Here is a 26,985-nt window from a genome sequence, read left to right as displayed (position 1 = left end):
AGCAAGGCTGCTTCCCCGTATTTGTTTCCTAAGCCATCGACGTTTATTTCACACGTTTGTTTACCTTGCAGGACCTTTCCTTCGAACTGGCGTCGTCATCGCCGCTACCCGGAAGCTAGAGTAGCGCATGCGTGACTTGACGGGGTGAAGATGGCGGAGCAGAATCTCAGACAGATTGACGGGATAGATGGCGAGGAAGAGGCTGACGATGGAAGCGGCTTTACGCTGCAGGAGGTGCTGCGCCTCGGCGGGACCAAAGTAAGGGAGAGCGTCCCTGAGGCGCCGAGGAAAGGCGGACGGGGGCGCACGTGTGGACCTCTTTGCGTGTGCGCACGTGGCGGGGAGGGGGCTGAGAGCCTTGCGAGCCTCGGCTTCGCCTGGAGGTTTTCTCCTGACAGAGCGCGGATGCCTTGGAAGGCAGACATTGAACTGGTCTGGCGCAGGTTCTTCACGAGGGCATATCCTGTCCTGAGGGCGACTTCGTCTATTAAGTTTCTGCCTGGCATGCAGCTCTTTTTAGCCTAAAGACTGACCCAATGCCTACGAAGTGGAAGCTGTAGGGCAGCCTTCCCCAACCCGGTGCCCTCCAGATGTGTTGGATTACAATTCTTATCATCACCTCAGCACAGCCAATGGCTATGATGGCTGAGGATGATGGGAAAAGTAATTAACGTCTGAAGGGTACCGGGTTGGGGAAGGCTCCCAGCCCTAGTGTCTGTGTAACTTTGGGGTGTTCCAGAGAAAGTCAGTATTTTTCATTTTCCAGCTTCTCGCTCTCACTGGCTTTGTGCAAAGAACATTCTAATCATAGATTGGCTGTAGAAGAAACTTGCCTTTAGTCAACGAAAGCCAACTTCAGTTGCTTTAAAGGGCATGGGGTAGACAAATTCATGGAGGATAAGGCCATCAGTGGCTACTAGTCATGATGGGTATATATTATCTCCAGTATCCAAGTATGCCAGTTCCTGGGGAACATGAGTGGCAGAGTGCTATTGCATTAAAGTCCTACTTGTGGGCTTTTCAAAGGGAGTTAATTGGCTACTGCATGAACAGATTGTTGAATAAAGTCCTTGGGCAGATCCAGCAGGGCTCTTTTTATGTTCTTATACATTTGTGAGGGCAAGTGGATACTGCGTTGAAGGTAAGTAGGATATTGCTTACATTGAAGGATATTTCAAAGTTATAAGCAGTGATAGTTAATGGCATGTGATGAAGGACTGAAACACAATGACAGCATTGGTTGTAGACTACAGAGCTTGGAGTAAATGACCCACTTTCATTTATCTTTCTTGTGCCTTTCAAAGAAGCATCTGGTTGGCCACTGTGGAAAACAGGATGAAGGACTTGGTGGATCTTTGGCCTGATCCAGCAGGAATCTTTCTTATGTTCTTATGGTGCGTCAGTGTGGCCTGCTTTCCTTGGTACTCTTGTGACTGCTTTTTGCCTATTAGGCTTATTGAAATCTCAGTCTAATGTGGAAGCAAAGTCTTTTTATGGATGAATATTAAAATGCAGTCTGTTTACTGTTCATTTACTTTTCATTTACTCTGACTTTAAAAACTTACTAAGTTCTTTGTGATTCTGGATGCATATATGGTAAACCTATGTGTGCTTTGCTGTTCATCACTGTCAAATGATTCAGTTGTATTCTGTAAACACATTAATGAGACATTGTTTTGTTTTACACAGCAAGATTATATCATGCTTTCCGCTTTGGATGAGATGGAAGAACTTGTAGATGGTGGCAAAAAAGGAGCAATCGATGATCTAAACCAAGGAGAATTGGAGGCATTTATAAATTCACTAGGTGTGAGCCAATATTCAAAAAAATTCCTGGTGGAAGAAGAAAAAGAAGAGGATGGAACAGCAGTAGAAAGGGTGGGAAAGCCCCCACAAAAAGAAAAAATTAACCGAAAGGAAGTAGATATAACTACAGTAGGAAAAACAGAAAACAAAGTAAAAGGAAGTAAAGAAAACATACAGTCAAGTAATGCCAAAGATAGTAAGAAAAAGCCAGTTCCTGGTAGTAATGAGAACAGTGCTCTGCTGCTGGGGAAAAAGAAAGCAAAGGAAGAAGAAGCTTTTCAGTTTCATGAGCGGCAGGTGCTGCTGATAAAACCAGGGGGCAAATGGTATGATCTGGAGTATACAAGTGAATTTTCTACTGAGCCTCAAAATCAGTCTCTTGTATCCAGGTATAAGGCTTTGGCTGAAAAGCTGTACCAGCAGGAGGCAGACCTCTACAAGAACAAGACAAATCTGCGGAAAGGATCGTCATCTGCTTGGGTGAAAACCGTTGTGTCATCAGGTACTCTTGCTGACAGAATGGCTGCTATGACCCTTCTTATCCAAGATGCTGCTGTCCATTCACTTTCATTCATAGAGACCCTGGTGAATCTGATCAAAAAGAAAGGCAGCAGAAGACAGAGCTTAATGGCCCTGGATACTTTCAAGGAGCTTCTCATAACACATATTTTACCAGACAGTCGGAAGTTGCACACTTTCTCTCAACATCCTTTTGACACTCTGGAGAAGCTTTCGAGTGGCAACAGGGACTCGAGGGACAGACGCCTGATACTGTGGTATTTTGAGCATCACCTGAAGCACTGGGTGGCTGAATTTGTGCAGGTGCTGGAATCGCTGACCCACGATCCCCTTGTGGCAACGAAGGCTCGTGCGCTTGCTGTTGCTCATGAACTTCTTTGTAATAAAGTAGAGCAAGAGAAAGCCTTTCTGGTGCAGTTGGTAAATAAACTGGGAGATCCTCAAAACAAAGTAGCCACCAAAGCATCTTATCTTCTAGAGACTTTGCTTCATAAGCACCCCAACATGAAAGGAGTGGTGTGTAATGAAGTGGAGAGGCTTCTCTACAGATCAAACATTAACCCCAAAGCACAATATTATGCCGTTTGCTTTTTGAATCAGATAGTCCTCAGCCACGAGGAGTGTGAATTAGCTAACAAACTCGTAACACTTTACTTTTGCTTTTTTCGGTCTTGCGTCAAGAAGAAAGATGTTGAATCCAAAATGCTTAGTGCACTATTGACAGGGGTGAACAGAGCTTACCCTTATGCTCAGGCTAGCGATGAAAAAATAAAAGAGCAGATGGATACTTTGTTTAAGGTTTTGCATCTTGTGAACTTCAGCACCAGCATCCAGGCATTGATGTTACTGTTCCAAGTGATGGACTCCAGCCAGACCGTGTCTGACCGATACTACATAGCCTTGTACAAGTAAGCATTACATACATTTTGATGAATCAATCAAATATTTTTTGGAGTAGTAATTATCGACTGACCAATTTTTTGGATGGGATATACGTGTTTAAATTGTGAATATACAGTAATGGCATGTAAACGGCGCTTCCATCAACCAGCAATAACTGCCATGTTTGACAACTGATACGCAAACTGTTTTGCTTGAAAACTTATGCCAGGGTAAACTAGTTGGTCTTTAAGCCAAGGGTGTTCATAAGGTGGATTAGGGTTTACTGATAGATCTCTGGGTGTTTTGAAGTAGATCAGATGTTTTAACAACAGCAACAAAACTACCCCCTTCCCCAAATTGTAGTGCTGACATGAAAGCTGAGCAGGTTGGGTGGGTAGCCAGGAATGGATTTTTATGTGGAAGGACAATGAGCTTGGTTCAGTTCTGGCACTCAAAGCACATATCTGAGTTCAGAATTCTATGTCTTTTTGCACCAAACTCTGGTTGGTGCATCTTAGGGTACAAGTAATAAACAAAGTCTACCCCTGTGCTTTAAGGTGCCTGATTTTTTTTTTTTTTTACTCACCTGGAATTCTATTGGTTATCCATGGACCAGAGCTTTTCTTTGTCTTGTCTCTTAACTCATTCCAGATTTTGATTCACATCTTTAACGTTTAAATAAACTAAAGGTTAAAGTGAATACAGGGATTGTTCACTCAGGCTTGTTGGTTGTGGAAACAAGCCTTTTAAATGAAATGCATTGTTCATTATATTTAATTAAATGTCAGTTATTCTTGGATTTTATCCATTTAAAATAGTTGTCCACTTTAAACTAGGATGGGTAAAATATGTGGTGTGTCAATAGTAGTGAGCAAGTTGAGAATGGGACATAACTCATACTTTGAAAATCCATTAAAATAATTTCATAGCCTTATTCGTAATCGGAGGTTAATGTGGAGAATGACATTATTTTTTGCAGGAAGCTGCTGGATCCAGGATTAGCATTATGTGCCAAGCAGTCTATGTTTCTCAACCTTGTCTATAAATCTTTGAAGGCTGATATAGTACTACGTCGGGTGAAAGCTTTTGTGAAGCGATTGCTTCAAGTCACCTGTGGACAAATGCCAACTTTCACCTGTGGAGCCCTGTACCTTCTGTCTGAACTTCTCAAAGTAAAACCAGGCTTAAGGGTGCAGCTACAGGATCATGTGGTATGATGTCCTTGTTTTTATTAGTCTGTCTTTGTATTACTTGGTGATTTTTTTTAAAAACTGCTTTGTGTTATTTTATTATCTTATTGTGATTTATTTATCATGATTTTAAGTTAACTCACCTATACATCATCCAGAGAACTTTGATTACTGCATAGTCTAAAAGTGTAAAAGAATAACTAAAAATAAATGCTAGCTGTTGACCTCAGTTTTGAAAAAGTTGCTTTTCAATCTGTTTTGCTTTAGAAAATATCCTTTCTGTGAGATGAGTGGTTTAGATTTGTTTAAAAACTGTGCAATAAGGGTGCAATCCTATGGTACCTGGAAAGCATCCCAGGAACCATAGGATTTTTCAGATTCCCCCTCCTGAAGCTGTAGATGTTGCTATTAATTTGGAAGGGAGACTTCAAGATCTGATCCCTCCCTCTCTCTTTCACAGCCACCATGGAAAAAACTGCAGCGCCTGCTTTCCAAGCTCACAAAAGTGGCTGAGGTTGAAAAGGGGTTTTTCTTGTGGGCGGGAAGGGGAGAGGAGAGGCCAGGATACACAGAAACCTATGGACTCCCCAGTGGTACCCTAGCAGCACGACTACTTTATATGGGGTCAGAGACACATATAGGGAAGAAAGGAAAAATAGGAGGACAGAGAGGCAAAATTGCCTCTGTCACTCCTTCCACCCTGCCTGCAGGAAGCTGGGAGAGCATAGGATACTTGGATGCCTCTGAGATCTGACACTTCCATCTAGTGAGCAGCAACCTGATAGGGTTGCAGTCTGATTTATTTTTAATGTAGCATCTTTCTTCAAATATGTCACTGATACTGTACATTCTGCATTTACTTTCTGAGTGAAAGTATTGTAGAATATCAACCTCAAGTAGTTTAAAACTTGAAAAGCCATATATTGGCTTAGAAATTATGCAGCTGTAATTACAGAGCTGTAGTTTGTATTTATTTAAGTATTTGTAACCTGCCTTTCAACTAATTTCTTCTTCAAGGTAGCTATCTATACAAATTATGAATGAATGAATGAATTCCTTTATTTGCATCAGCCACAGGCCTTAGCATTTGAAATGAGATGTACAAAAGAATAAAAGCAAGATTGTACTTGACCAAAATTATCCAAGTTTCATTTTAAAAATTACATTAAATACAAATTCCAGAATTAATACAGGTCTTTACACATAGAATAGGAATAAGTAAATAAAACAAACTTCTGTTCAGTCAAAGGAGCTGTAAGAAATTAAGACTCTGATAAGATGGTAGAACTTATTTTGATAGCACCTGCTAAAAATCTTGCAGTTTTTGCTGTCACCTGCTTATTTTGGTCTGCAAGAAGGAAAGACACAGAAGCAATAACTGACCGCCCTGGAATAGATAACAGTAGTGGAGTGATCACCTCTTTCTTCAAGTCTCTATAAAAAGTACAAAATAATAATACATGAGCTACTGTTTCGATACTGCCATCTCCACATGGGCAGAAACGGTTTTCCAATGGGATTCTTTTAAATCGGCCCTCAAGTACAGCTGATTTGTGAACCGCTCAGAGAGCTTCGGCTATTGGGCGGTATAAAAATGTAATAAATAAATAAATAAATAAATAAATAGCAGTATATTCAGTCTTGCATAAGTAAAAGCTCATCTGTATTTTAAAACAGTTGAGTTTTGCAAATAAGATGCCAATGTGTCAAAAAGGCGGGATGGAAAATAGTCATACCATGGACAAAATTTTCTTAAAGTGGCCAAATTGTTCTGTTGTTCAATATCATATAGGCGTTGTCTAATTACATCTTTTGCTTTGGACAAATTATGAATAATATATCATACAAAACACAAATTTTAAAATGCACAGTCAGACAATACTTTTGTTGAGACTAAACAAAATGTCACAAAATTTAAAAAAGTCTGCTCATATGAATTAGCAGCAACTTTCCGTCTCTCTTTTTGAGCTGCCTTCTCAAAGATTTATCCCTCTGGTTGCTCGCATTTCCTTATCAGTACCATTTTATGGTTCCCCTCTGTTTAAGACTGATTAATTTCCTAGGAATCTGATGATGAGGAACATTTTCATGACCATGAGGAAGCCGGAGAGGAGGAAGAAAGCTTTGTAGATGCAGACAAAGAGATCAAAAGTAAAAGAATTGGAGAGGCTGTGAAACCTCATGACCCAGTTTCAGGAGCGTCATGGGTACATCACCAGAATCTAACAGGTAAAAATATTTGTAAATCTGTGAGAGTCTGGCAAACACTGAATGTAATGGCTTGAGGTCCTATTAGAATGTTTTAAAATCCACAAATTTTAATTTGAAGGACAATGCTCAGGAGTGACTTCACTTTTCCAACACTTGTTGCTTTGAAAGAGATAGAAGAAACTAGAGAGTGGGTGTGCTAAGTGTATGCCACCAGTAGTTAAGATATAATTGTGGTAACTGCTGTACACTTCTTAATTGGTCTTTTTGTGCCTCTTATTTCCATTCCTGTAAGGAAAAACTAAAATTGTATCTCTCATTCGGTTTCCAAACCATCCTTTGAGTTACGTTGCTGTTATTCCCATTTTACAGAGTGGAGCTGAAGCCATGAGATATTGATTAGGTCACATGAGTAATTCTCCCAGATTTATTCAGCACTCATATTACTCTGGTGACACTGGTTCCTGCTCCATTTTAGACATTTGGCAGCCTTGTGGAATTACCCAGCATATTCCCTTTTCTACTGTCTTCGCTAGCTTTTGCAATCTAAATTTTAGGCATTTGAGGACCAGGTTTTATGAAACTGGATTAGAGCACACAGATTTAGTTAGATGTTTACTGCAGAAGAGGCCTCTCTCCTCTCCTGTTCTATTAGATAATTGTGTGTTCCCATTTTAAATATGTACATTTGCTTGTGTTTGTTGACATAAAATGCGTTTTCTTTTTCAGGTGGCAAGAATGTGGGTGGCTATGATCCATTACATCGAAATCCTTCATACTGTGGAGCTGATAGAACAAGTTTTTGGGAACTAAAGAAGGTACTTTTGTTCAGATTTTCATGGACACAAAATTCACCAGGAATTAAGATGTGGCTTTAATGAGATGGAACCTAGACTTTTGCGGAAACTTCGTGGTGTCATTTCATTGTCTACTATTTAAGCCTTAAATGAAGTGGCACCACCTGATTTAAGGGGACTTGAGCTCTGTTTAAATGCTCAATGGCTTTTAATTAGAGTTTTACAGCAGGCCCGAGAATTCCACACTTAAATGTTGAGCTTATTGTTGCTTCACAATCATTTTCAGTGGAGTTGTGACTCACCACAGTTTATGACAATGTTTACTCTGGGCAAGGAGAGCGTATGAGGGTTTTCTTCCAGATTTGTGGGCATTAGCCAGCTGTTTTACAATATTTATTGTTGATATGTAGGGGTTATTCAGCCCGTAAAAAAAATGCTTTATGTTCATTGTAGAGCTAATGTACAAAATGTGTGGCCAGTTCTACTGCAATTTTGTTGGAAACGATATAGTTGTTTTGTTTTCTCTTTCTTCTGAGGTTTAGAGTGGGGTCATGGTTGCATGTACAAAAAAGAATTCCCAGATCTAACATATAAAAGTAGACTAAAGGCTGACCTGTATGTTACTGCCCCCACATGGAGCTGCTGAAAAGAGCTTTTGTGTGGCAGGATCTGATAAGAACATAAGAAGAGTCCTCCTGCATCAGTGGTCAATCAGGTACCCATAAGAAGCCCACAGGCAGGAGATGAAGGCAACCCTCCTCCCCCAGAAAATGGTATTCAGAGATGTTTTGCCTCTGATGCTGGATGTAGCATAAAACCAAGACTGGGGCTGCCTTTGGAAATGGTCTGGAAACTTCAGCTGTTGCAAAACAAGGTAGCAAGTTCGTTAACAGGGGCTGGCCAACAAGACCACATCACATCACACCAGTCCTTTTCCAGCTTCACTGGCTGCCAGTCCAGGTCTAGCCCCGATTCAGAGAGCTGGTATTAACATTCCAGTAATGTTACTGGAATTGGGGCCAGGTTATCTGAAGGATATGTACTTGCCCAGACCCTAAGATCATCCTCAGGGGTCCTTCTTCGTGAGCCTCTGCCAAAGGAAGTGAGGCAGGTGGCTACCAGGAAGAGAGCCTTCTCTGCTGTGGCACCCCGGCTGTGGAATGAGCTCCCTAGAGAGGTTTGCCTGGGACCTCTTTTATACTCTTTTTGACGCCAGGTGAAAATCTTTTTATTTTCCCAGAATTTTAACAGTATCATCTTAGTTTTAAACGTTGCTGTTTTAAATCTGAATTTTAAATCTATGTTAATCTCTGCATTGTTGCTCAATTTTATCCTGATTGTGCTTTTATCTTGTACTTTTATACTGCGTTTTTATACTGTTTGTTTTATACTTTGAATTGTTTTCATGGTTTTAATTTTTGTGAACCACCCAGAGGGCTTCAGCTATTAAGCAGTATAGAAATGCAATAAGCAAATAAGACTAGTAGCTATTGAAAGCCTTATCCTCAACAAATTTGTCTAATCCCCTTTAACACCATCCAAGTTGGTGGCAATCACTATAGCTTGTGGTAGGAAATTCTTTAGTTGAACTTTATTCAACTAGTATTTCTTTATTCTGTGAAGGAATACTTCCTTGTTTGTCCTGAACCTCTCATCACTCCTGGGTTCAGGTACTATGAGAGAAGGAGAAAAAATTGTGGCAGATCCATGCAATGTGACACTACTTGTGTGGAAAAGCAGCCACACAGAAGCTGTTTTCAACAGCCTCCATGCAGGGGATTGCAATGTGTACATTGCTCCCCCCCTTCCCATTTCCTGGTTTCAAAGCTACTTAGGCCATGTAGTAATAGCTGGAGCAATTTCACACCTTTTTAGGTTAAGATTTTTATTTAATCTGTAAATAGCATGCCAAAAAACTGTGTTAATATATATTTTTACATTATGTAATTTAATTTCTTCCATCTTGGTGGAAAGAACCCTTTGTATGCTTAAATAAACATTTATAGAAATTTCAAAGATCTTACAACACTGCTTAGTGATTTTATATTAAGCAGTATATAAATATTATTAATAAACAAATCTTGCTTTTCCAGCTTTCAGAACACTTTCATCCATCGGTGGCCCTTTTTGCAAAAACAATCCTAGAGGTTAGTTGAATTTCTTCATTTTTTCATTATGTTGGTTGTCATCTCTTCTGTCCTGTCTTTGATGGGATCGTGTGTGTGTAGCTTGGCTTTCCCTGCCCCTTTCCAGACCCAAAGAAAAAGCTTGAGTATGTCAACATACTCAGTTGTAGATGTGTTTCCTGGGGAACCAGTCTGGCCTAAGGTTGACAGCTTGCTCCCTAGACACAGCCCTTTAAGTCTCCCACTAAAGTTGGAGGCAAGGTAGCCATGTTTCTGTGTGTTTCTTCTATAGTCCTGTTTTCTGCCTCCTTCTTCCCCTGATGCTTTGACTCTGCTTTAGGAGGCTTGAAGAGCTGTTTCTGATCCCAGTTACATAGCAGCAAACTAGTCTAGCAAATTTCAGCTTTCCCTCCCCTGACTCAGATCTTCCAGATCACCACCTTGTGACAGTTCCTTCTATTTGTTAGTTGCTAATTTAAACAGATGTTGCTCTCCTGCAACTTCCACCTATGTATTTGTTAATGTGAATTGACATAGCGAATTTTGACTTTGTTTCAGGGCAATTACATTGAATACTCGGGAGATCCTCTGCAAGATTTCACACTAATGAGATTCTTGGATCGTTTTGTTTACAGAAATCCCAAAGTTCGTAAGGGCAAAGGTATGAAGCCTATCAACTTTTGTAAAGGGTAGCAGATCAGCTAAGACAGGTTAACCTTAGTGACAATTAGCTTTGTATGACCTCTTTACTTTCCTATGCAGAGAACACCAGCAGTGTGGTAATGCAACCAAAGAAGAAACAGTCAATGAATGATGTGCGAAATCTTGCTGGTAAGTAAAGACATTTCAATCCAAAGATTGTAGTTGGTGGTACAATCAATACAATGCAGTGTTATAAATTCCATCAATTTCAGTAGAAGAAATCCAGTGATGACATTCTATTCAGTATCCTATTCGACAATAGTGCTAAATTACATTGTGCTAGCATAAGCAGCCTCTAGTGCACTGCCAATAGTGTTTGCTTGTGCAATGTGTTTTCTTGGGAAACCTGTTGCACCAGCAAATGCTATTGGCATTGCACTGGAGGTTGCTTATGCTAGTGCAACGTAATTTATGTTAGCAGTGGTGTTGAATAGAACACTGTCCAAAGTGGAGGATGCTGAGAATGGAAGGGTGTGTGTGGTGGTTCTTACCAATTCTTCCTGCAGCGCCCATGTCACTGCCCATAGTGTTCTGGAAGTTCCTTTAATTCTCCAGAGCAAATTTTGGGGGTGGTGGGGGTGGTAGGATTCGGAGGGCAAACAGAATCTGGGAAAACGCAGGCAGTAAGTAACACCTAACTTATCCCTGCTTAAAACTTGCTGACCTCTGTTATTTCAGCAGACAGCTGGTTAGGCAAGGGGTACAGCTACTTTTTTACACTGCATCTCCTGGAAAATTATCATCAATCTTTCAATAGCAGATAGTTCAAAAATTTTCTGGTTTTGCACTTAGGTGATGGAAGTTAAACTCATTAAATATTTTGACATTGAAGGATTAATTAAAATAGCCCTCTCAGGAGACCCAGCTCCTCCTTTAAAAAGAGGGACATAATAAGATACATAGATAATAATTAAATTCTCAAAACTCAGATTCAAATGAATAGGTAAGAGTTAACTCCTCGACAGTATCTTTAGTTATGATGTTATGCTAACACCACTAAAGCTGTGATGTAAATAAAATAGTGATTTTGTAGGACCTCTCAACTTTCTATTGTAATCCATGTTCCCAAGATATCATGTAACTACATTTCTTCTTTATAAATGATTGTTATTTAAACTTACTTGAAAGGATTATATAATGGACTTACTTGTTACTGGAGGATAGTTTATTGGATAAAATTTCTAATTGGCAACCATTTGGGGGATTAGAAAAGCTATTATGTTGGCAATATGTTTTTCTGGTTCCAAAAATCTGGCTATCTTTTGTCTAACTCCAATCTGCTATATTAAGATTCTTGATTGGATATAGTGACAGAAGCTTGGGTGGGGATCTTGTGTTTTTTTCTCCGAGTGGTTTCGGTATACAGTTATGGAAGGCAATGCCCTTGTGATACAGCCATGTCTCCTCCTCTGATGCCATTTTGGCTCAGAGGAGATTGGAAAATTGGATTTACTGTGACTTGTTCTAGGGAGTGAAGCAAACAGGGTTCTCTCTACTGTATTGGGAAAGCTATAGTAATTTAATCATAAAGTAAGCAGTATATTCTATCTTTGGACCTAAACTAAAAGGAAGAACCATGTTTAAGTTCCTTATTCATCGGATTTGGTATTGGGGAGGGGGTGGATCTGCTGCCCTAACTTGCATGACAACAGATCCTTTAAGTGTCTCAGGTTTCATAGTTGTTGCTTTTTGTTAGTCCTGCATCAATTGGTTAGAGGACAAATTTTAATCTGCACAAAGGTTTAGTTGACCACATTGATTAACTTATTAGAGCTAGCAACATTGCTTAGGAAAAAATATATACAATACATGGCATACAAATGATATTCATGGCAAGTTTGTTTGACAAAGCAACTATTATGTCTTTATTTTTAGTTAATAGTAAGGAGTTCCTTGCACAAGATGAAAGCAAAATCCCAGTAGATGAACTATTTTTCCACAGGTAAGGAAATATTGTTTTTAATGATACTGTTGTGGTTCTAGTACTCTTATTTGCTTCTTGTCTGGAGGGATCCTTCGTGTGTATTTTTTTTTTGGCATTACATCTTTCTTTGTGAAAGAAGTCTTGCAAGTCTTTGATATGAATAGAACATTATAGAATAGGGTGATCGCTGCTGGAAAAACATCAAATTATTAATGCTAAGAAGAGTTTTTAAGACCCATGGAGGAAAAAGCTTTTTAGGGTGTCAGGTAAAATATACCCATCTAGATAACAGTCCTTAGGAAGGTTACATACATTACAGAAAACCAGTAAGGAACTTTCCCAAAGAACTATGCCATCTTGGCTCAGATTGTGTCTGCCTGGGCATCATCTGTATCATCTGTTAGTGGTAGCCTGCACTAACTTGTCACTCCTGGATTTTCAGCCCTAAAGAAAGCAAATACATATAAATATATGTTTTAAAAAAGATGTCTGTTTGCAAGAAAGCTTGCTGAAGAATTTGGCAACAGTGAGTTATACCCACATATAAGTGATTCACAATTAGTCCTGTCTCTATGAGCCTCCTGAGAATGGCTTGTAGGAGCCCTCTTCTGTCAAAATGGTTATGAAGGAATTATTATCATTAATTACATTTATATACTGCCTCACAGCCGAAGCTCTCTGGGCGGTTTACAAATGAATGAATTGACCTGCAGAACACAAGGGACAGGGAAAGCTTAAGCAAAATGCAAAATATAGGTAGATAACTGCAACTGTTAGAAAGCAGGCCAAATAAAATCTATACTATCATTCACAATATAACATTAGCACATCAAAGCCATTGTAAATGTTTACAGTCGTGTTTTACCATAGGAGAGGATTTTTTTTTTTACTTCAAAGTGCCATATGACATTAGAAGGAATGCTTTCACAGTTAACCTGAAGGAAAGGCTCTGGCTGGGTGAGCACAATGAAGGTAAAAGAAGCTACTGTAGCTTCTCTCTCCCAGTCCCCATGCATGCTGATTTTTTACATAATTACCTGCACTGCAGAACGTATTGATGTGTTGTCTGAACCCAGGGCAGATGGCGCAGCACAGGTGGCTTCGTACCCATCTTAACACCCACGATGTACAGTAGGGGTTGTGAGGTGGGCACAAAGCCACCTCGTGACACGTGCTGGGTTTGGACGACACACCAACCGGCACTGCAATGTGGGTAATTACGTAAACAACCAGTGTGCGTTTTGGGGAAGAAGCCGCAATGGCTTCTTTTATCCCCGTGATCGTGAGAACTCAGTCTCTGTGTCAGCAAATAATGCCTAGGCTGGGGTGGGGGGAATGGAAATTTGTGACATCACAGCATGATAAAGCTTACTATGCTGATGTTGCAAGGAGATACCAGCCCAATAAAATTTGGAACCTAGTACTAATGACTTTAAAACAGGGACGCAGAACCTCGGCCCAGGGGCCAAATCTGAGCCTCTTGGGGTTCCTCAGAGGGCTATGCCCCATTATCTTGCCCCACCCCGTTTCCTGGCTTTTGTGCAAAGGTTGAATTGCCTCTCCTAAGCCTTAATTTGAGCTTCTCTAAACTGAAATTTGGCCCTGTGGGCTGAAAGACCTTCACCCTTGATTTGAAACAATGCAACGCTACTTGATGTTTAAACAATTAAAACCTATTGAATGATTCCTATTATTACTTTAACAAATCAGTATGACCTTGTAACCAAGTTTTATATCAACAACATTTTTTTTTCAATTTTTCAGATTTTATAAGAAGTTAGACACAGAGAAGGAGAAACGGAAACCTGTGAGAGATGATGAAAGTGTGGAAGATGTAGATGACGATGAGTTTGAAAGAGCACTCGGTAAGGCTACCCACCCTGTCCTGTTTTTCATCCCAACTAGACCGTAATGTACATAGACTACATTTGACTTCCCTTGAAGATAGTTCTTTGAGAGTACATGTAAGTCTGATCAATAGATGAAACTCAAGATGACTTTCTATATGGAGTCCCAGTTCAAAGATGTGGGTGAAATCGAATGTTGTAGGAGTGGAATTCTGCTCATGCAGTGGACTTTGCTCTCCTACCCTTCTAGCTCCTTGCCAAAAACACTCTGGTGGGTGCCCCAATCCTCCAGAGAAATCTGAAGGGGACACGGGTGGGTAGTCATCCATTATCCAGCTGAAGGACTGATTTGCATACTAACCTGTGTGTTGAGAGTTGGCTTAACATTAGTTTGCACTGCAATACTCAGTTGGGGATATTAGTTACTTGAGGAGACCAGGCAAATGCCAAATTTCACATCTGCATGAATATAAAGTAAGGATTGTTCTTCAAAAGTTTTCAGATTGCAGTTGCTTCTTGCAAGAGTATAGGGCACCTATTGCAAATAATAATAAATTGTAATTTTTTTTCTTTCAGACTCATTTGAACAAGATAGTTATTTTGATACAATTGTCAAGGACGACCTTAATTTTGCTGGGTAAGCTTTCCCCCCTTTTTATGGAAAAGAAAAATATCTGAATTCTAGAAGTTTCGGCAAACTGTGTAAATTGATTGTGTAGCATGTGGAGGTTCTCAAGGCTTTACTAAAACTCTTCACTCTCTTTAAGAAATCAGAAGCTTCAGTTACTAAATGGAGTGCTTCTTCCTTCTTGAAACATGACTACATTGCTTGTGGGATTATTAATCAACTAAATTACTATGAAGTAAATGTAATTTTTATATAAAATATATTCAGACTTTATCCTTGTTTGATCTTCTTGATATGGATATTTAGACAGAAAAGAGTTCTCCAACTCCCAGCATTAGCTGGGGCATGCTAGGAGTTATAGAATTTTTTTCCTGTCTGAACATGCATAGGATTACGTCCTTAGTTACTGTCTAGCTTTTAGGCAGAGAAAATTTTCAGAATCTGAGGTAGTTGCAGGTGACTGATGGCTAGAACAAGGTCTTTCCAATTTTTTGGTTTAATGGCGGAGGGCTCTTCTCTGCCTTTTGGCCCAGCCAGACTCTGGCTGCAACCTATGTGGTAACTGTTTTATTTGGGGATGGAAAGAGATAGAGCTTGTTTTCGTAAATATTTGGCTTCTACACTCTAAACTATGCTGAGGGACAATATGACTTCTCCCACCCTTGGTTTCCTTACCTTGAATGCTGAGGACTGAGTGCTGCCCTGCAAGATATATGTGAGAGATAACAATCCTGATACTGTGTGAATGGGCCTGAACTAACCCCTTCCTGGAGGTTCCATTCCCATAATCAGTTATGTGAATTAGAATTCCTGTTTAATTTATCAGCACACATTGGAACAGTGGAAACCGCCCGCCCCCCCTTATTACATGGATTGTGAGTAATATAAAGGGCCTATTCAGATAATACGCTCAGCCATGGTTAGGCTGCAAAATGGTTATTGAGTGTGTTTATACCATGGCTATGTAGCCACCATGGTTAGGTACACGACACACTACATCATAGTTCGCATGACATGCTAAGCCATAACGTTTAGATGAAAGTGCTTCACCACTGTGGCTTAGTGGGATCAAATGGCATAACAAGGCAAATCCTCTGTATCAAGTGATTTTGAGTGTGCTCCTTATTTACATCTAACGAGCCTTGAAATATTTTCATCTTAAATAAAGGAAGCTCATTGGAATAAAGCTTAAAAACAACCAGCTTAAAGTTGATTTTTTCCACAAATGATCACTCTTAATCACTTTGGATTCATTCTCTTGTTGATGATGATAATTTTGTTTACTGGTATCCCAGTTATTGTAGGCTTGAATTCCACATGTGAGATCATCCTTCTCTAGACAGGCACAATACTAATAGGCAGAAGGGGCCTCAGTGCTGACGAGAGCCCTATTTTTCTTCTCCCCTCCCTTGGCATGTGTGCAGGTAGCACTCCAGGTCAGCCCGTATAACTTGACTGAGCAGAGAACAACTACATGGGGATAGGAAGAGATGCACAAGACATCCTTTGTCCTATTCCTAGACTGCCTTGGTGTGCTGCCTGCTTATATGTTTTGTGTGTGTGTGTGTGTGCGTGCACGCATGCTTTCGAGCTCTATGAAAATCCTCACACAGGCAAAGATTGTATCCCTCCATATATAACATTTTTGAACAATATTGTAGTTTGCTTATTTGGGTTCTTCAGAACTTCTTACAGAGGATGACAGACTTTTAAAAATTGTGGTGTTAAGCATCTTTTGAAGACTTAAGTACACCAGAAATTCTAGTTTCCTTACTAGTTATGAACTTCTTACACAAGTACTTGAAGAAAGATGGACTTCTATTTAAGTTTTTTTTATTTCCAGAAATATACAAGGCAAAGGGAAAAAGAAAAGTCGAAGTGATGAAGTAGAGTGGGAAGCTTCTGACGAGGACGATTTCGATGAACTTGATGATGAGGAAGTCTCTCTGGGTAGTATGGATGAAGAATTTGGGGAAGACGGTGAAGAAGGAGGGATTTTCATGGATGTGTCTGATGATGATAATACTCCAGGTAAAAAACAAATACTTCAAAATTAAAATTGCTCACCTTCTTAAGCTTTGAATTCAAACTCTTAAGTATGCTTTTTTAAGACATATATTTACCATAGGGTTCTATCAGATAATCGACAGGATTTGCCTGGAGCAAAGTCTAGAAAGGGGCAGGTGCTATAGCAGACAGCAGTGAAATCAGTGGGGAAGAGTTTTGTTTAGAGCCCAGGACTGTTCTAATATAGGCATATTAAAGCATGGTTAAATGAGAACTTGGAATTTAGTCAATAGGACAGTGTTTATAGCAGTGAAGCATAGCCAGGGATGTTTCTGAGATGGAGACAAATGAATGGAAAGAAAGGAATTTGGGATTTGTGGTGTGGATGTCTTTGTGGAGAGAAATTCATCCCTAGTATTAGAAATGGCTTCCTTGACTGAGTCTTGGCTCTGTGCAGTGGAGCAAAGAATAGAGAACTTGGTTTTGATCTAGAAATGCAGGGAAAACATTTTTGTCCTTCTACACAAGGATAGGACAAGACCATGAGTGGAATTTTTTCGGAGGACTGAATTCTCAGTGTACTGCATTGGCAAAGGAGGTGGGAATGATTTTCTAACAGAGAGGTGCTGGGGCTCAGGCCTGTATGGCAGTCATTCTTTATGTAAACCTGCATCCTTACTTGTAAAAGTGGGTGGCAGGCTGCAGTTGTTCAGTAGGAAAATGCATATGCTCAAGAGGCATTTCCTTTGATATACTGCAGACCTTGGGCTTGATGCTGAAGATAAGTTCCAGGGTACTTTCCCTAGACAGGGTACCATCTCCTCTGTGCCTTGCCTTTTGGAGTGTGAGTTTCTAGACAGAGATCTGAAGGGCAGCATGCTGCTTAAAAGAAAGATACATGTTGGTTGCCAGCGAGACAGTGGGGCCTAAGGAAAATATCCCACACAGGAAAATGTGTTCTGCAGTGTTGACATCAATGTAGACATTCCAGAGAATTGGAGTTAGGAGGAATATCCTTTGGAGATGGCTGAATTTGACACATTTATCTGGTTTGCATGATCAAAATAAGCCTTATTTAAATCATGGTGTGTGCAGAGTGCGACCTGAACAACCACAACCTATGGGCTGTTGCAGGGCTATTGTAGGGCTGTTTCCTTCTCCGGCCAAGCCATGCCACCCTGGTTTGGGTAACATGACAAGCTATGCATGGTTTGTGATTATTCAAATCACACCTGGCACACACCATGATTTAAATATGCCACCATGGCTTAAATATTTATATTGTACATAGGACCATTTTTAAAATATCACATGCATTGAGGAGAACCCAATGTTTACAACGTTCAGTAATGTTCCCTACATGAAAGATACAAGAATACTCACACGGACAAACTTCAATTTTATTATACGATTGGAATATTTTTTAAAATAGCTTTCCTTTTTGATAACAGGTGAAAATAAAGAAACTCAAGTCAAACTGGCTAGTAAGAAAAGTAAACGAAAAAAAGAAATGGATTTTGCTGGATCAATTAAAGGTAATGTTTAGATATGGAGCATGAGAAGCCTATGCAGGTTTGGGCATCAAAATGCTGAGGGCTTGTGTAATTCTGGTGGAGACATGTCTCAAATCATTACAAGTTTGTAAAGTGGGAAGAAAACGAGAGATAGTGATCTTTCTTAGTAAGGGTGGTATCCACTTATCCCTCTGGCTGACTTGAGAAGCTTTTGTCAGCAGAATGGGGAGGGGGCAATTCCCTCTCCCCCTTGCAGCCCCCCTCAGATTCTCAATCTGCTCTGGAGGGTTGGGGGATCCCCTGGAGCAGTTTTCAGTGAGTGCAGGGGGTGGGGAAGGAGGGAAAAGTCCCATTGCATGAGCAGAGGTCCGTCATGTATAAGAAACAGGAAGCTGGATGGAAAGGCAGCAGGGACCATAAGATGCAAAAGGAACACTGAAGGAAGAACAGTGCAATATATTCAGTTTTTCAACAATGTCATATTCTTCCAATAGTACATCTGAAATCTATCAAATAGGATAGCTATTTTAGGATTTGGTAATAAAAAGTTAAAAATCAGTATTGTCAGATGCCATTTACTCCAAGATTTCCCAAAACAACTGAAATAAAATTGTTGAACTGCTAAGTAGTTTATTAATAAATATAGTTTCTTTACTATGTGAATAGGAAGTAGCTGATATAACACCAACTACTTAAAAGTCTGAGGGGAGAGGGATGTCTTAAACGTTAAAAGATCTATCGGCATAAGGCTACCTCAGGTGAATTGGTGGACTGTATTGTGAAGGCTGGAATCTGAAAAGGTGGTGGCTTACTGCAGATAGAACCACAGCTGAGAGGCAGAACTGTAACTTCAGCTTGTGTGTTGCTTCCATTCCTTGCCCTGTTTTGTGCTTCCTTCTTTCCATCTTCTGCTCAAGTCGTCCCTCCCTACTCCTGCTGCTTTGTCATGTCAGCAGTGGGTAGAGCAGTGTCCGCATAGTCTTCATATTTGTCTCTTTATGTAGAAGCAATGGTTGAATTGTAGTGTTTTTACTTAAAGGGTCGAAGGAAAGCAAGAAAAGAAAACTCAAAGATACTGGCATTCTTGCTGCTGCAGAAGAAGTAGGTGTCCCTAAGTTCTATCTCTATTCAAATGCATTTGGTCTGGCATTCAAAGCACTAATTGTGTTCCATTTCTTTTGAAGTTTGGTTACTTACTAGATGAAAACGTTGGGTCCAAATTTGACAGTATTGGGATGAATGCAATGGCTAACAAAGATAATGCAAGTAAGTTACTTTTCATGACACAATCAGCAAATGTATTTACTACCTTACCTTAATTGTAGTGATAGCAAACTTTCTTAATGATCTTTTATCAGTGTTTTTCATTTCCTTTTACTTGAAACTTTGTAAACAAAGTGAGTCATTCCAACAGAGTGCACAATTTAGGGGTTAATTCAGATAGTGTTTTGCTCACTTATTGGCCTTTTGAAGTACTGCTGAGTCTTCATCCTTGTGCACCAGAACCTGTTATCTACATTCATTTTCCCATGTGGATTCTAGATTCCTGTTGTAGCCTGTCCACCGATCCAAAATTTATGTGGACAACATTTTCTGATGTAACATTTCATTTATAGAATGTCTAGAACCGGGAAATTGAACTTTTCAGAATGGAAGAGAATTAGTTGTGGATTTAGTGGACATTGATATGTTAGACCTCCCTTGCATGTTATCCCAAATTATTTCTTTTGCAGCTTTAAGGAGAGCTGCACAGTCACCTCTATATTCTTGTAAATTACTTTTTTCATTAACACTTCCCTCCAGCAAACTTAGCTTCATTCTCTGCAAATTATACTTGTCCAGAAAGCCAGTGTTTAATTTCTAAGAAACTTCCTGCATGTTACAAATTGACAAGTTCTTTATGCCATGTGGAGTAAACTAACCTACATGCTTCCCGGGATAGGAATCTGTGTACTACTTAAGCCTGACAACAGTTATGTTTTAGCTTGCATTTTCAAACGGATTAATGAAGGTAAGTCCCAAGCATTTATACTCCCCCGCAGGTCTGATTTTGTCACTAGTAAGGAAAGTGGATAATAGTAGGTACTTCGCTATTATTGGAACCTTCAGAGATGGAAGTGAGCCATTTTGGAGAAGAGCATGGATAATTCAGGCTGGCAGCACTTACAGTCGAGGCACAGCACTGGAATCAACCTTCCTCCTCACTTGCCTCTCCTAGGTAACATTTGATAAGAGGCTGCTGTTGAGCTTTCTACTATTAGAGGGGCAATCATTAAGAATGTAAAATGGAATTTGGATGAATTGCCCATTTACTCCAGCATTGAAGATTGTGGGGTTGGAATAAAGGTTTTATTTCAGCCCTTTCATGCACGGATTCTTTCCTATATGGATTAAGTACAGGTTCAACCCTGTACTTAAGATAGCAAATAAAAGCTCCTCTGGAAACACTGTACACTATATAATCACTTACTTTGCCAGAAACATTTATAAAATTGGATTCAGACTATATGTGGGTGGAGTTCTGCCCACAGGACTCTCCGACTGATGGAAGGGAAGGGTGATTTTCATGAGTTTTCCCCTTCCAGCCCCTCAAAAGCTGCTCCAAAGGATAGGGTTGCTTACTTTGAAAAATTTCACATTTTTGAAAAGTGGAAGTTTGAGATAAGGTTGTCTGTTGTGGTCTGGGCACTCTGTAGAATTTGTAGCATTATTTTTGAGGACAAAAGAAATCGGAAAGTTATTCATGCTTTATTGTGGTCTTTTGAATCTCTGACTTAGGCAGTATTCTTCAGATCTACATGAAAACTCAGTGCCAAGTTTTCAGAGGATGCTACTGTTCCATTAACTTATCTAACTTGCTTCTTGTCTTCCTCCATTAGATTTCAAACAGCTCAGGTGGGAGGCAGAGCGTGACAACTGGATTCACAATAGAGATGTGAAAAGTATCATCAAGCAGAAAAAGAAGTTCAAGCACAAAATGCTGAAAAACAAAGACAGAAGCAAAAAGAACAGAAAATCAATATAGAACCTTTCATATAAACTATTTAAAGGCTCTTTCTACTTACATCTAGTTTTTGTTGCTTAACCACGTCTCTTGATCTCTCTCCCTTATTCCATAAATACCAGACCACTCATTACATTTGTAATAAACTGTGAAAATATAAAAAGAGTCTCTTATCTTATGCACGGCTGAGCAATGATGGACTTTTGAAGTTAATCGTGATTGAACTCTCATTCTAATATGGAAGCCCTACCTTAATTTTAGCTGTGTGTAATTCGTTTTTAATTGTCTAAGGAAATAATTGCACCAGCAGTAATTATTAGACATGTGTTAGTCAAACTTACCTTCCAAGATAGAAGGAAATCTCCTGTTCATTTTTTGCCTGAAATCTGAGAACATAAGAATTGTCTGTTTTGAACAGTGAATTGCAACTGATTTTAGTTACAGCAATTATACAGGATATATTTTTACATTGAGAATATATATCCTAATTTCAGTCAGTCATATATCTGTGCAAGCTCTGCCCTGAAGCTTGTTTATTGAGTTATACTCCCTGAGTCTCACAATAGGGTGAATGGTTTTAGGGGACTGGCAAGTGCAGATTATGTAGCAAGCCACCTCAAGCCAAACCTTCAGCTGAGACAGGAGAGAGAACTGGTTTGTTCTGATTATTGTCACACTGGACAGAGCAGCAAAAAGCAAGCAAACAAACACACAAAAAAGCGAGCCTATTTGGGCTCATATCTTCTTTAAAATCTCAATGGTAGGAGCTCTAGAAAAGCAGAAATTAAACTTCAATCCGTTGCTCCATTGGCTTAAGACATCAGATGAGGAGGTAGTACAAAGTTGCATGTAGTATATGGAGAAGGATATTACGGGACGATATATCACCTTACCTGTTCTGATCTTAATGGCACAGCCCATCTTTCATTTTGAGAGTGTGGCATATTGGGACTAGCCATGATCTAGCTCAATTTATTAAATCTGTATTAAGGCAGAATTTAGTTGAAGTTATGTCAAAATGTTCAACCACACTCTCAGTATCTCAAATTATCCTCAACCTATTCTGAGTATCTCCTACCCTAGATTAGAGGTGGATTACCTGTCCTTTGTGTGGCAAATGTGAAGTGCAAGATTGCTGTATTTTACCAGTCCTAGATAATGCATGAAGCTACCTACAGTCACATTATTATACAAATGTATAACCCACCCAGGATGTCCCTGCTCTTATGCTAGAGTCAGTACATAGAAGTGAAAATAGGCTTAAACAGTTCAGCGATTAGCACATAACTGCCAACTAGGAGTTGTTTAATCAAGGTAGTTGTTTCTGTGCAGCAGCAAGCACACTGCCTCCTGTGTGCTCATTGCTTCTGTTTTCCTAAGCAACCCAGGAACGTTCATGGGTTATTGTTTTGACACCTGAACCTGGTACTCTGGATTGTTTGGGGTTGACCAATCCAGAGTTTTAACATAACAAACCCTGGGTTGTTTAACCCTAAGCAACCCCGAGTCCCAGGTTTCGATGCTCCTAGGTTGTTTAGGGAAGTGGTTAAGAATCAGCATGCTTGCTCACTAAAAATCCATACTTTGTTCACATGGGTTGTTTGATTGTTATCAACTGGGACAATATTAAATAAATGCCAACCGGCTAGTATCAAACATCAACACACAGTTAACATTCTAGATTTCAAGACCTACTGTATTGTGGTTAAATCAGTTTCAAAATCTAAACTGCTATTTTGACTTTTTTTTGTGACAAATGATCCAAATACATTCCTGGTTTGCTACATCAGGAGTTTTACAGAACTTGAAAAAATATAGCTTTTCAAGGTCACTTAGATTATGGTTTCTATGTTTAATAATGTTTTTTGTAAACTGCCCAGAGAGCTTTGGCTATTGGGCGGTATAAAAATGCAATAAATAAATAATACTAGCACTCAATGTAGGGAACCCATAGAAATGGGACATAGCTGCTCAGTATATAAAAAAATTGAATATAAATACATCTAACATTATGCAAGCGGACTCTAAGCCTGGAGTTTCCCTTCACCCCCTGTATCTGCTCCAGAGGATCCTCCAATGTCATGTGAGTAGATGTCCCCGCTTGGTTCTTTGTGGGCAGACCACATGGGCAACCCCAATGCAAGGATATCTACTCCAAATCGTACAGTATAGAGTTTGAGGGCACATAGGAAGGAGTAGGAATTCAAGTTACCCGTGGTGTCCGTTCCACTTGGAAGGACACTCGAATACAATGCAATAAAATGAGTTATTTCAATTTATAGTTTGTTACCTTGACTTCTGTCCATTTTGAAATATAGCCCATATGCACCAAAAACGCCAAGAAGTTCCATAAATACAATTCCTTTGAAGATCTTTTTTCCTAAGTGGGGGTTCATTGCACAGCCAATCTCAACTTCTAGTGATAGAGATGAATAAACATTTCACTGGTTATATATTAAAATGTTATAATACAACAGGTAGGAAACTAAGGATGCAATCCTATGCAAGTTTAGACAGAAAAAAGTCCTACAATTCTTAGCATTCCCCAGCCTAGGAGTTGTAGGACTGTTTTCTGTCTAAACATGCATAGGATTGAACCCTATCTGTATAGTTTGGCTGCATGGAGGCTGAAACATTTGAAGGCAGGCTCAGAAAATGGGGCTGCTCGCATTTTGAATATACACCCCCCCCCCACTCAGGGATTGTTATGCTGTGCAACCGTGAGCTTGTTTTAGGTTTATATGGGGGTTGTTTAACCCTCACTCACTGGGTGCACATGGCACAACCCCCAATCAGGAACTGCATATTAAAAATGTTAACCACACACACCTCAGCCTCACAATCAGTTGAATAACCCATGCCAAGCCATGGCGTGTCATCTGAACCCGGACAATGGGTTTTAGGCAACAGACTATCGATGCAGTTGGAACTTCCAGTAAATTCCCTTCCCACTTTGAATATCTATAGACTAATTGAAAATAATGGCACACTTGCTATGTGATTACTGAGAACTAGTGTTACAGTTCAGATCTCAGCTAAATGTTCACTAGGTGGCCTACTACTCTCTCAGCCCTCAATCTGCAATATGGGGATATTAACCTACTTTACAGAGACAATAACTAAGATAACGAATGTAGAAGTGCTTTGAACATTCTAAAGCATAAATATTAGTGTAAAATATTCTTTGGAATTTGCTCTTTTAAAAAAGATATGCCAAGGTTCAAGCCTTCCATCGATTCCTTACACTTGAAATAGGTGCTAGACTGATAATGGGGTTGATTCACATACGTAAATCAATCACACATTGACAGTGGAATAAAGTGATGGCATGCAGGTGTGAAATCGGCCCGGTGAAATAGTCACCACAACAGAAGATTTCATTTCACCCAAGATCAACTCAAAAGCTGTACTTTTCAACGGAGACAGTTTGTATCTTCAACAGAAGGGTATCAGGTGAAAAATAAATAACTCTCATGCATGTGTAAATCTGTCCTTCAGTCCTGAGGGAAAGATGCTGCAGGTGCAGAAATATCTACTTGGCGCTCAGAGGGCTCACTGAAGAGGAAGTTTCCTACAGGGAAACCACTTGTGGGTAAGAAACTTCACAAACCTACGCGTGAATTTGGTCATGTGTGACACAGAGAGATGTCCGTTTTGCTGCACACTGCCACGTATGGAATAGACACGTGTCTACTTATTCGCACGCGGAAAAAATGCGCAGGATTCGTGCAATTTTTTCTTCGGGACCCATGTCCGCCTCGGTGATGCCTGGTTTCGAGGCTAAGCGCCGCGCCACCTTCCCCGGCCGGCCGCAAGTACACACGGCTGCCTGTGCCACGAGGGCTCTGGCGGCCAAAGCAACGGCCTGGGCGGAGCATCCCTTCTTCCCCGCCCACCGAAACTCTCCTCGAGTTGCCATTGGCCTGTTTCCTACAGACCACACCCCCGCCCGTGATTAACCCTTTTCCTTTCGGCAGCAGATAAGGAAAGGAAGAGCCTTCATTTTCTTCCAGGCCGATATGGGCGCGCTTGCGCCGGTAGTTTTATCCATGCACAAAAGATGCCGAGAGCCCTAACCCTCTACGCATCACAGGCATTATAGACGCGTCTCTGCCCTCCTCCAAGCAGCACTTACCGCTGGCTGCACATGCGCAGTACCAACCACAGGCTCCACAGCACGACAGGGTTTCTACTCTCGCTGTCACTTACGCACTACTTCCTTGATCTCTACTTCCGGGGAAAGGAGAAGGACGAACCTGCGCAGGCGCAATTTGTTCTGTCGTTCCGGGCTCGTTGACTTGCTTACACCGTCTCTCTCGTTTGCGCATGCGTGTGCCCTCCTTTTCTCTCTGTACTGGCCCCTAGCGGTGTGTTTTGCGTCCTGCTGTCGGTTCTCTTGAAGCGGAAAATCAGCAGGCTAAGGGGGAGAATTAGGGTTGTATCCAATGTTAGTCCTACTTAGAGGAGACCCACTGAAATGAATGGGATTTAAATTAGTCATGACTAACTTAAGCCCCATTCATTTCAATGGGTCTACTCTAAGAAGGATTAACATTGGAGGCAACCCTTAGTAAATGCAGCTAAGGGTGCAATTCTTTGCATTTATTTATTTATTTATTTATTTCATTTTTATACCGGCCAATAGCCGAAGCTCTCTGGACGGTTCACAAAATGTTTAGATAGAAAAAGTCCTACAACTCCCAGCATGCCCTAGCCATGAGCGCTGTTAAGCTCTGTCGGAATGATCCAGTTGTAGGTTCCTACTGAAACAAGTCACTTGCAGTTAACTTTCCATTGCTTTTAGGGAGCCTTGAGAGATAATTTTAAAATCATTAACATTTTGTATTATGTGGAGAGTTTAATCCTCCCCCCCCTTTCTAAATTATTCTTTACATTCCATCAAAATAACATTTAGGCAGCAATCCTATACATGTTTACCTGGGCATAAGTTCTATTGAACTAAAGATACTTTCTTCTGAATGGATATGCATAGGATTGTGCTGGAAAAACAGAAAGATAACAGGCTTTAATAATAATTTACAGCTATCAGGTAAATTTACCGTTTTGTAGTTAACTATAGACAGGGTGGATTGATTTTAAATCAGACTTATTTAAACCACTGATTTAAATTGGGAAGAAAAACGATCGATTTAAATCACAGATTTAAATCTATTTATTTATTTATTTATTTATTACATTTATCTAGTTTCCAATTGAAACTTACATGTATTTCCTGAACAAGGGTGCAATACTGATCACTAAGTCATGTTAATTAACAACTAGAGTATTATTTACACTGTTTCTTTTAGGATTTACACCTCTTTGTCTTGCTGCACATATTCTGTCTAAACCCCAGAGTTCAAAGAGATAGTTCTGCATGTCGAAAATCTGATTTATAATCCTATCTTGGCCACGAATGTAATGAGCTACATCCCTGGCTTTCTGCTTCAGCCCATTAGTATAATACAATAAGGGTCTACCTCACAGAGCAGTCATGAGGAATCAGAAATGAATTGTATAGCACAAGTATTATGTAAGACAGTTACTGAAACACCCATCATGTTTGCTTTATAGTAATAAAAGAAATGAAATTGAGAGCATTAAGCATTCAGCTGATTTCCAAAGTACCTTTCAAACATCGTGATCACAATGTGAGAAACTCAGCTCCTGTGAACATTACATAAGTTTAAATGTGATACTTTCTCTTATATGCCTGCCAAGTGATAGAATTCTTGTGACTGTTTTACTTTGCAGACCCAGCCATGCCCGGATTGTTTGGGTTCAGTGGGGATTAACTCCAGTGTGTAAATAGTACTTAAGGCTGGACAAGT

General features: G+C 40.0%; 2 protein-coding genes across 4 annotated transcripts; one reads left to right on the top strand and one right to left on the bottom strand.

Moving 5' to 3' along the window:
- The first annotated feature begins 149 nt into the window (after positions 1 to 149).
- CEBPZ (CCAAT enhancer binding protein zeta) lies at positions 150 to 21,222 on the top strand. Its single transcript, XM_063124283.1, has 16 exons — positions 150 to 258; positions 1,690 to 3,233; positions 4,187 to 4,418; positions 6,461 to 6,626; positions 7,335 to 7,423; positions 9,496 to 9,549; positions 10,087 to 10,189; positions 10,291 to 10,359; positions 12,106 to 12,172; positions 13,919 to 14,019; positions 14,578 to 14,638; positions 16,473 to 16,660; positions 18,088 to 18,171; positions 19,190 to 19,251; positions 19,335 to 19,416; positions 21,030 to 21,222. Exons 1-16 carry the CDS (start codon positions 151 to 153, stop codon positions 21,173 to 21,175), a joined length of 3,156 nt encoding a protein of 1,051 aa, XP_062980353.1. The 5' UTR covers position 150; the 3' UTR covers positions 21,176 to 21,222.
- Positions 16,555 to 25,401, bottom strand: CEBPZOS (CEBPZ opposite strand). 3 transcript variants are annotated; one of them, XM_063124285.1, is made up of 5 exons: positions 25,290 to 25,401; positions 23,445 to 23,570; positions 21,496 to 21,540; positions 21,216 to 21,300; positions 16,555 to 16,639 (listed from the first exon to the last, which is right to left on the bottom strand). In XM_063124285.1, the coding sequence occupies exons 2-4, from the start codon at positions 23,548 to 23,550 to the stop codon at positions 21,218 to 21,220; spliced, it is 234 nt and encodes a 77-aa protein (XP_062980355.1). In that variant the 5' UTR covers positions 23,551 to 23,570; positions 25,290 to 25,401; the 3' UTR covers positions 16,555 to 16,639; positions 21,216 to 21,217. The 3 variants fall into 3 exon arrangements, with proteins under 3 accessions (XP_062980355.1, XP_062980356.1, XP_062980354.1); XM_063124286.1 differs by lacking the exon at positions 16,555 to 16,639 and adding an exon at positions 16,657 to 17,085; XM_063124284.1 differs by lacking the exon at positions 16,555 to 16,639 and adding an exon at positions 20,886 to 21,130.
- Between the last annotated feature and the right edge of the window lie 1,584 nt (positions 25,402 to 26,985).

This window comes from Elgaria multicarinata, chromosome 4, assembly GCF_023053635.1.
Source record: "Elgaria multicarinata webbii isolate HBS135686 ecotype San Diego chromosome 4, rElgMul1.1.pri, whole genome shotgun sequence".
Taxonomy (NCBI): Eukaryota; Metazoa; Chordata; class Lepidosauria; order Squamata; family Anguidae; genus Elgaria; species Elgaria multicarinata.
The sequence above is the reverse complement of the archived record's forward strand: the minus strand, read 5'-3'. Positions and strand labels throughout refer to the sequence as shown.